Source organism: Rhinoderma darwinii (assembly GCF_050947455.1).
Source record: "Rhinoderma darwinii isolate aRhiDar2 chromosome 5 unlocalized genomic scaffold, aRhiDar2.hap1 SUPER_5_unloc_2, whole genome shotgun sequence".
NCBI classification, from domain to species: Eukaryota; Metazoa; Chordata; class Amphibia; order Anura; family Rhinodermatidae; genus Rhinoderma; species Rhinoderma darwinii.
The window spans coordinates 113,410-123,413 of NW_027461776.1; the positions used below are offsets into that span (position 1 = coordinate 113,410).

Sequence of the window (10,004 nt, forward strand, 5' to 3'; positions counted from 1 at the left end):
TGTGGTAATAGCGCTCCTGTGTCTGTGGTGGTAGCACTCCTGTGTCTGTGGTGGTGGCGCTCCTGTGTCTATGGCGGTAACGCTCCTGTGTCTTCGGTGGTAGCGCTCCTGTGTCTGTGGTAATAGCGCTCCTGTGTCTGTGGTGGTAGCGCTCCTGTGTCTGTGGTGGTAGCGCTCCTGTGTCTTCGGTGGTAACGCTCCTGTGTCTGTGGTGGTAGCGCTCCTGTGTCTGCGGTGGTAACGCTCCTGTGTCTGTGGTGGTGGTGCTCCTGTGTCTGTGGTGGTAGCGCTCCTGTGTCTGCGGTGGTAACGCTCCTGTGTCTGTGGTGGTAGCGCTCCTGTGTCTGCGGTGGTAGCGCTCCTGTGTCTGTGGTGGTGGCGCTCCTGTGTCTGCAGTGGTGGCGCTCCTGTGTCTGTGGTGGTGGCGCTCCTGTGTCTGCGGTGGTGGCGCTCCTGTGTCTGCGGTGGTAACGCTCCTGTGTCTGTGGTGGTAGCGCTCCTGTGTCTGCGGTGGTAACGCTCCTGTGTCTGCGGTGGTAACGCTCCTGTGTCTGCGGTGGTGGCGCTCCTGTGTCTGTGGTGGTAGCGCTCCTGTGTCTGTGGTGGTAGCGCTCCTGTGTCTGCGGTGGTAGCGCTCCTGTGTCTGTGGTGGTGGCGCTCCTGTGTCTGTGGTAATAGCGCTCCTGTGTCTGTGATGGTAGCGCTCCTATGTCTGCGGTGGTAGCGCTCCTGTGTCTGTGGTGGTAGCGCTCCTGTGTCTGTGGTAATAGCGCTCCTGTGTCTGTGGTAATAGCGCTCCTGTGTCTGTGGTGGTGGCGCTCCTGTGTCTGCGGTGGTAGCGCTCCTGTGTCTGTGGTAATAGCGCTCCTGTGTCTGTGGTGGTAGCGCTCCTGTGTCTGTGGTAATAGCGCTCCTGTGTCTGTGGTGGTGGCGCTCCTGTGTCTGCGGTGGTAACGCTCCTGTGTCTGTGGTGGTGGCACTCCTGTGTCTGTGGTGGTGGCGCTCCTGTGTCTGTGGTGGTAGCGCTCCTGTGTCTGTGGTTGTAGCGCTCCTGTGTCTGTGGTGGTAGCGCTCCTGTGTCTGTGGTGGTAGCGCTCCTGTGTCTGCGGTGGTAACGCTCCTGTGTCTGCGGTGGTAGCGCTCCTGTGTCTGCGGTGGTAGCGCTCCTGTGTCTGTGGTGGTAGCGCTCCTGTGTCTGCGGTGGTACCGCTCCTGTGTCTGTGGTGGTAGCGCTCCTGTGTCTGCGGTGGTAGCGCTCCTGTGTCTGTGGTGGTAGCGCTCATGTGTCTGGTGGTAGCGCTCCTGTGTCTGCGGTGGTGGCGCTCCTGTGTCTGCGGTGGTAGCGCTCCTGTGTCTGTGGTAATAGCGCTCCTGTGTCTGTGGTGGTAGCGCTCCTGTGTCTGTGGTGGTAGCGCTCCTGTGTCTGCGGTTGTAGCGCTCCTGTGTCTATGGCGGTAATGCTCCTGTGTCTGCGGTGGTAGCGCTCCTGTGTCTGCGGTGGTGGCGCTCCTGTGTCTGCGGTGGTGGCGCTCCTGTGTCTGTGGTGGTAGCGCTCCTGTGTCTGCGGCTGTAACGCTCCAGTGTCTATGGTGGTAACGCTCCTGTGTCTGCGGTGGTAGCGCTCCTGTGTCTGCGGTGGTAGCGCTCCTGTGTCTGCGGTGGTAGCGCTCCTGTGTCTGCGGTGGTAGCGCTCCTGTGTCTGCGGTTGTAGCGCTCCTGAGTCTGCGGTGGTAGCGCTCCTGTGTCTGTGGTGGTGGCGCTCCTGTTTCTGTGGTGGTGGCGCACCTGTGTCTGTGGTCGTGGCGCTCCTGTGTCTGTGGTGGTGGCGCTCCTGTGTCTGCGGTGGTAGCGCTCCTGTGTCTGTGGTGGTAGCGCTCCTGTGTCTGTGGTAATAGCGCTCCTGTGTCTGTGGTGGTAGCGCTCCTGTGTCTGTGGTGGTAGCGCTCCTGTGTCTGCGGTTGTAGCGCTCCTGTGTCTATGGCGGTAATGCTCCTGTGTCTGCGGTGGTAGCGCTCCTGTGTCTGTGGTGGTAGCGCTCCTGTGTCTGTGGTGGTAGCGCTCCTGTGTCTGCGGTGGTGGCGCTCCTGTGTCTGTGGTGGTGGCGCTCCTGTGTCTGGGGTGGTAGCGCTCGTGTGTCTGCGGTGGTAGCGCTCCTGTGTCTGCGGTGGTAGCGCTCCTGTGTCTGCGGTTGTAGCGCTCCTGAGTCTGCGGTGGTAGCGCTCCTGTGTCTGTGGTGGTGCCGCTCCTGTGTCTGTGGTGGTGGCGCTCCTGTGTCTGTGGTGGTGGCACTCCTGTGTAAGTGGTGGTGGCGCTCCTGTGTCTGCGGTTGTAGCGCTCCTGAGTCTGCGGTGGTAGCGCTCCCGTGTCTGTGGTGGTGGCGCTCCTGTTTCTGTGGTGGTGGCGCACCTGTGTCTGTGGTCGTGGCGCTCCTGTGTCTGTGGTGGTGGCGCTCCTGTGTCTGTGGTGGTAGCGCTCCTGTGTCTGTGGTGGTGGCGCTCCTGTGTCTGTGGTGGTGGCGCTCCTGTGTCTGCGGTGGTGGCGCTCCTGTGTCTGCGGTGGTAGCGCTCCTGTGTCTGCGGTTGTAACGCTCCAGTGTCTACGGTGGTAACGCTCCTGTGTCTGCGGTGGTAGCGCTCCTGTGTCTGCGGTTGTAGCGCTCCTGAGTCTGTGGTGGTGGCGCTCCTGTGTCTGTGGTGGTGGCGCTCCTGTGTCTGTGGTGGTGGCGCTCCTGTGTCTGTGGTGGTGGCACTCCTGTGTCTGTGTTGGTGCCGCTCCTGTGTCTGCGGTGGTAGCGCTCCTGTGTCTGTGGTGGTAGCGCTCCTGTGTCTGTGGTGGTGGCGCTCCTGTGTCTGTGGTGGTGGCGCTCCTGTGTCTGTGGTGGTGGCGCTCCTGTGTCTGTGGTGGTGGCGCTCCTGTGTCTGTGGTGGTAGCGCTCCTGTGTCTGTGGTGGTAGCGCTCCTGTGTCTGCGGTGGTGGCGCTCCTGTGTCTGTGGTGGTGGCGCTCCTGTGTCTGGGGTGGTAGCGCTCCTGTGTCTGCGGTGGTAGCGCTCCTGTGTCTGCGGTGGTGGCGCTCCTGTGTCTGCGGTGGTGGCGCTCCTGTGTCTGTGGTGGTAGCGCTCCTGTGTCTGCGGTTGTAACGCTCCAGTGTCTATGGTGGTAACGCTCCTGTGTCTGCGGTGGTAGCGCTCCTGTGTCTGCGGTGGTAGCGCTCCTGTGTCTGCGGTGGTAGCGCTCCTGTGTCTGCGGTTGTAGCGCTCCTGAGTCTGCGGTGGTAGCGCTCCTGTGTCTGTGGTGGTGCCGCTCCTGTGTCTGTGGTGGTGGCGCTCCTGTGTCTGTGGTGGTGGCGCTCCTGTGTAAGTGGTGGTGGCGCTCCTGTGTCTGCGGTTGTAGCGCTCCTGAGTCTGCGGTGGTAGCACTCCTGTGTCTGTGGTGGTGGCGCTCCTGTTTCTGTGGTGGTGGCGCACCTGTGTCTGTGGTCGTGGCGCTCCTGTGTCTGTGGTGGTGGCGCTCCTGTGTCTGTGGTGGTAGCGCTCCTGTGTCTGTGGTGGTGGCGCTCCTGTGTCTGTGGTGGTGGCGCTCCTGTGTCTGCGGTGGTGGCGCTCCTGTGTCTGCGGTGGTAGCGCTCCTGTGTCTGCGGTTGTAACGCTCCAGTGTCTACGGTGGTAACGCTCCTGTGTCTGCGGTGGTAGCGCTCCTGTGTCTGCGGTTGTAGCGCTCCTGAGTCTGCGGTGGTAGCGCTCCTGTGTCTGTGGTGGTGGCGCTCCTGTGTCCGTGGTGGTGGCGCTCCTGTGTCTGTGGTGGTGGCACTCCTGTGTCTGTGGTGGTGCCGCTCCTGTGTCTGCGGTGGTAGCGCTCCTGTGTCTGTGGTGGTAGCGCTCCTGTGTCTGTGGTGGTGGCGCTCCTGTGTCTGTGGTGGTGGCGCTCCTGTGTCTGTGGTGGTGGCGCTCCTGTGTCTGTGGTGGTGGCGCTCCTGTGTCTGTGGTGGTAGCGCTCCTGTGTCTGTGGTGGTGGCGCTCCTGTGTCTGTGGTGGTGGCGCTCCTGTGTCTGTGGTGGTGGCGCTCCTGTGTCTGTGGTGGTAGCGCTCCTGTGTCTGTGGTGGTAGCGCTCCTGTGTCTGTGGTGGTGGCGCTCCTGTGTCTGTGGTGGTGGCGCTCCTGTGTCTGTGGTGGTGGCGCTCCTGTGTCTGTGGTGGTGGCGCTCCTGTGTCTGTGGTGGTGGTGCTCCTGTGTCTGTGGTGGTGGCGCTCCTGTGTCTGTGGTGGTGGCGCTCCTGTGTCTGTGGTGGTGGCGCTCCTGTGTCTGTGGTGGTGGCGCTCCTGTGTCTGTGGTGGTGGCGCTCCTGTGTCTGTGGTGGTGGCGCTCCTGTTTCTGTGGTGGTAGCGCTCCTGTGTCTGTGGTGGTAGCGCTCCTGTGTCTGTGGTGGTGGCGCTCCTGTGTCTGTGGTGGTGGCGCTCCTGTGTCTGTGGTGGTGGCGCTCCTGTGCCTGTAGTGGTGGCGCTCCTGTGTCTGTGGTGGTGGCGCTCCTGTGTCTGTGGTGGTGGCGCTCCTGTGTCTGTGGTGGTGGCGCTCCTGTGTCTGTGGTGGTGGCGCTCCTGTGTCTGTGGTGGTGGCGCTCCTGTGTCTGTGGTGGTGGCGCTCCTGTGTCTGTGGTGGTGGCGCTCCTGTTTCTGTGGTGGTAGCGCTCCTGTGTCTGTGGTGGTAGCGCTCCTGTGTCTGTGGTGGTGGCGCTCCTGTGTCTGTGGTGGTGGCGCTCCTGTGTCTGTGGTGGTGGCGCTCCTGTGTCTGTAGTGGTGGCGCTCCTGTGTCTGTGGTGGTGGCGCTCCTGTGTCTGTGGTGGTGGCGCTCCTGTGTCTGTGGTGGTAGCGCTCCTGTGTCTGTGGTGGTGGTGGTGGTGGTGCTCCTGTGTCTAGCGTTACCACCACAGACACAGGAGCGCTACCACTGGGAATCTACATCCTTTTAATTGTTATTCCTAAATGGACCCCATAAAGGAAGTAGGGGCCACCTCTCTGCTAGGTGTAAATCTTGAAGACTTGACTGATGCGAGAGCATTTACCCCTCAAATCAAAATCCCCAGTGAATTGTCCCGTAGTCGTCCTCTCCTGTCTCCGGTCTTACAACCAATATAGCCGCCATGACACCTCCCACAGGGTCATCCAGCTTTCCTGCAGTCCTGAGCGGTAAATCAAGTAATAAGAATGAGGAAAATAACGAACAATGACTGGTGATGATGATGGTGATGATGATGGTGATGATGATGATGATGATGTAACTTGTCACCTCTCAGAGATCCCGTGTTGCCCCAGCAGCCCAGAGGTAGCTCAGGTGTACAAGGACGGAGCACTGATCGTATGGAAACCAGTGGAGTCCAGCTCTCCGGTCACTTACTTCCTGCAGTACAGAAAGGAGGGTGAGGACCCTGAGATCCTACAGAAACCTCATTATATACACCTCAGCTGCTGCAGAACCTCATAATACACACCTCAGCTGCTGCACAACCTCACTATACACACCTCAGCTGCTGCACAACCTCACTATACACACCTCAGCTGCTGCAGAACCTCATAATACACACCTCAGCTGCTGCACAACCTCACTATACACACCTCAGCTGCTGCAGAACCTCATTATACACACCTCAGCTGCTGCAGAACCTCATTATATACACCTCAGCTGCTGCACAACCTCACTATACACACCTCAGCTGCTGCAGAACCTCACTATACACACCTCAGCTGCTGCACAACCTCATTATACACACAGCAGCTGCTGCACAACCTCATTATACACACCTCAGCTGCTGCACAACCTCATTATACACACCTCAGCTGCTGCACAACCTCATTATACACACCTCAGCTGCTGCACAACCTCATAATACACACCTCAGCTGCTGCACAACTTCATTATACACACCTCAGCTGCTGCACAACCTCATTATACACACCTCAGCTGCTGCACAACCTCATTATACACACCTCAGCTGCTGCAGAACCTCATAATACACACCTCAGCTGCTGCACAACCTCATTATACACACTTCAGCTTCTGCACAACCTCACTATACACACCTCAGCTGCTGCAGAACCTCACTATACACACCTCAGCTGCTGCACAACCTCATTATACACACAGCAGCTGCTGCACAACCTCATTATACACACTTCAGCTGCTGCAGAACCTCATTATACACACTTCAGCTGCTGCAGAACCTCATAATACACACCTCAGCTGCTGCACAACCTCATTATACACACCTCAGCTGCTGCACAACCTCATTATGCACACCTCAGCTGCTGCACAACCTCATAATACACACCTCAGCTGCTGCACAACCTCATAATACACACCTCAGCTGCTGCACAACCTCATTATACACACCTCAGCTGCTGCACAACCTCATAATACACACATTAGCTGCTGCACAACCTCATTATACACACCTCAGCTGCTGCAGAACCTCATAATACACACCTCAGCTGATGCACAACCTCATTATACACACCTCAGCTGCTGCACAACCTCATTATACACACATCAGCTGCTGCACAACCTTATAATACACACATTAGCTGCTGCACAACCTCATTATACACACCTCAGCTGCTGCAGAACCTCATAATACACACCTCAGCTGCTGCACAACCTCATTATACACACCTCAGCTGCTGCACAACCTCATTATACACACCTCAGCTGCTGCACAACCTCATTATACACACCACAGTCGCTGCACAACCTCATTATACACACCTCAGCTGCTGCACAACCTCATTATACACACCACAGCTGCTGCACAACCTCATTATACACACCTCAGCTGCTGCAGAACCTCATAATACACACCTCTGCTGCTGCACATCCTCATTATACACACCTCAGCTGCTGCACAACCTCATTATACACACCTCAGCTGCTGCAGAACCTCATTATACACACCTCAGCTGCTGCACAACCTCATTATACACACCACAGCTGCTGCACAACCTCATAATACACACCTCAGCTGCTGCACAACCTCATTATACACCCCTTAGCTGCTGCACAACCTCATTATACACACCTCAGCTGCTGCACAACCTCATTATACACACCTCAGCTGCTGCACAACCTCATTATACACACCTCAGCTGCTGTACAACCTCATTATACACACCTCAGCTGCTGCAGAACCTCAAAATACACACATTAGCTGCTGCAGAATATCATAATACACCCCTCAGCTGCTGCAGAACATTTTAATACCGCAGCTGCTGCACAACCTCATAATATACACCTCAGCTGCTGCAGAACATTATAATACACACCTCAGCTGCTGCAGAACGTCATAAAACACACCTCAGCTGCTGCAGAACATCATAATACGTATCTCAGCTGCTGCAGAACAATATAAAACACACAGCTCCTGCAGCACAACCTCAGTACACACCTCAGCTGCTGCACAACCTCATTATACATATCTCAGCTGCTGCAGAACATTATAATACACACCTCAGCTGCTGCAGAACCTCATAATACACATCTCAGCAGCTGCAGAACATTATAATACACACCTCAGCTGCTGCAGAACCTCATTATACACACCTCAGCTGCTGCAGAACCTCATTATACACACCATAGCAGCTGCAGAACCTCATAATACATATCTCAACTGCTGCAGAACATTATAATACACACCTCAGCTGCTGCAGAACATTATAATACACACATCAGCTGCTGCAGAACATCATAATACACACCTCAGCTGCTGCAGAACATTATAATACACACCGCAGCTGCTGCAGAACATCATAATACACACCTCAGCTGCTGCAGGACATCATAATACACACCTCAGCTGCTGCAGAACATCATAATACACACCTCAGCTGCTGCAGAACATTATAATACACACCGCAGCTGCTGCAGAACATTATAATACACACCTCAGCTGCTGCAGAACATCATAATACACACCTCAGCTGCTGCAGGACATTATAATACACACCGTAGCTGCTACAGAACAGCATAATACACACCTCAGCTGCTGCAGAACATTATAATACACACCTCAGCTGCTGCAGAACATTATAATACACACCGCAGCTGCTGCAGGACATTATAATACACACCTCAGCTGCTGCAGAACATTATAATACACACATCAGCTGCTGCAGAACATCATAATACACACCTCAGCTGCTGCAGAACATTATAATACACACCGCAGCTGCTGCAGAACATCATAATACACACCTCAGCTGCTGCAGGACATCATAATACACACCTCAGCTGCTGCAGAACATTATAATACACACCGCAGCTGCTGCAGAACATTATAATACACACCTCAGCTGCTGCAGAACATTATAATACACACCGCAGCTGCTGCAGAACATTATAATACACACCGCAGCTGCTGCAGAACATTATAATACACACCTCAGCTGCTGCAGAACATTATAATACACACCTCAGCTGCTGCAGAACATTATAATACACACCTCAGCTGCTGCAGAACATCATAATACACACCTCAGCTGCTGCAGAACATTATAATACACACCTCAGCTGCTGCAGAACCTCATAATACACACAGCTGCTGCAGAACATTATAATACACACCTCAGCTGCTGCAGAACATTATAATACACACCGCAGCTGCTGCAGAACATTATAATACACACCTCAGCTGCTGCAGAACATTATAATACACACCTCAGCTGCTGCAGAACATCATAATACATATCTCAGCTGCTGCAGAACATTATAATACACACCGCAGCTGCTGCAGAACATTATAATACACACCTCAGCTGCTGCAGAACATTATAATACACACCGCAGCTGCTGCAGAACATTATAATACACACCGCAGCTGCTGCAGAACATTATAATACACACAGCTGCTGCAGAACATTATAATACACACCTCAGCTGCTGCAGAACATTATAATACACACCTCAGCTGCTGCAGAACCTCATAATACACACCTCAGCTGCTGCAGAACCTCATAATACACACAGCTGCTGCAGAACATTATAATACACACAGCTGCTGCAGAACATTATAATACACACCTCAGCTGCTGCAGAACCTCATAATACACACCTTAGCTGCTGCAGAACCTCATAATACACACAGCTGCTGCAGAACATTATAATACACACCTCAGCTGCTGCAGGACATCATAATACACACCTCAGCTGCTGCAGAACATTATAATACACACAGCTGCTGCAGAACATTATAATACACACCGCAGCTGCTGCAGAACATTATAATACACACAGCTGCTGCAGAACATTATAATACACACAGCTGCTGCAGAACATTATAATACACACCTCAGCTGCTGCAGAACCTCATAATACACACCGCAGCTGCTGCAGAACATTATAATATATATATCAGCTGCTGCAGAACCTCATAATACACACCGCAGCTTCTGCAGAACCTCATAATATACACCGCAGCTGCTGCAGAACATTATAATACATATATCAGCTGCTGCAGAACCTCATAATACAGCTGCGTGTGGTGACTTGTTTGTAATTGGGCTTTTCCTTTTGACAGGTGAGGAGTGGCGGGCGCTGACTCTGGACATCTCTGACTGCTGCTACTCCACCCACAGCCTCTGTGAGGGACACATCTACTCCTTCCGCACCGCCTGTATCAGTAAAGCAGGGATGGGGCCGTACAGTAACCCGTCTGCTGGAGTGAGGATCGGGGGGCGGAGTCCAGGTCAGTCCATTACATAGAGCGGGGTGTATATATATATATATATATATATATATATATATAAATTAGCTCTTCTGCACACTCTCTCCATGCTCCTGAGTGGGCGGTCTCTTCCGTGTGATGTCAGAGCTGTCATGTGTGCTCTTAGCCAATTAGATGTCATCTTCTTCTTGCTGCTCCTCCTCCCCTCTTACAGCATTAGTCACAGACACAGAGAAGCTGCATCCCCCTCCTCCCCCTTCATAATGGCCGGACACCTTTTATTCTGTCTGGTGAATCCTCTC

At 54.3% G+C, this 10,004-nt stretch overlaps 1 protein-coding gene across 1 annotated transcript in view; it reads left to right on the top strand.

The window, feature by feature from the left end:
- The window catches only part of LOC142687175 (obscurin-like), a gene marked incomplete at its 5' end in the record, with an annotated part of 106,999 nt that extends 97,259 nt beyond the window's left edge, over positions 1 to 9,740 (top strand). Inside the window, 2 exons of the mRNA XM_075847537.1 lie at positions 5,287 to 5,409; positions 9,556 to 9,740. Of these exons, the coding sequence (XP_075703652.1) occupies positions 5,287 to 5,409; positions 9,556 to 9,740 (308 nt within the window). The remainder of the gene's footprint in view (positions 1 to 5,286; positions 5,410 to 9,555) is intronic.
- Between the last annotated feature and the right edge of the window lie 264 nt (positions 9,741 to 10,004).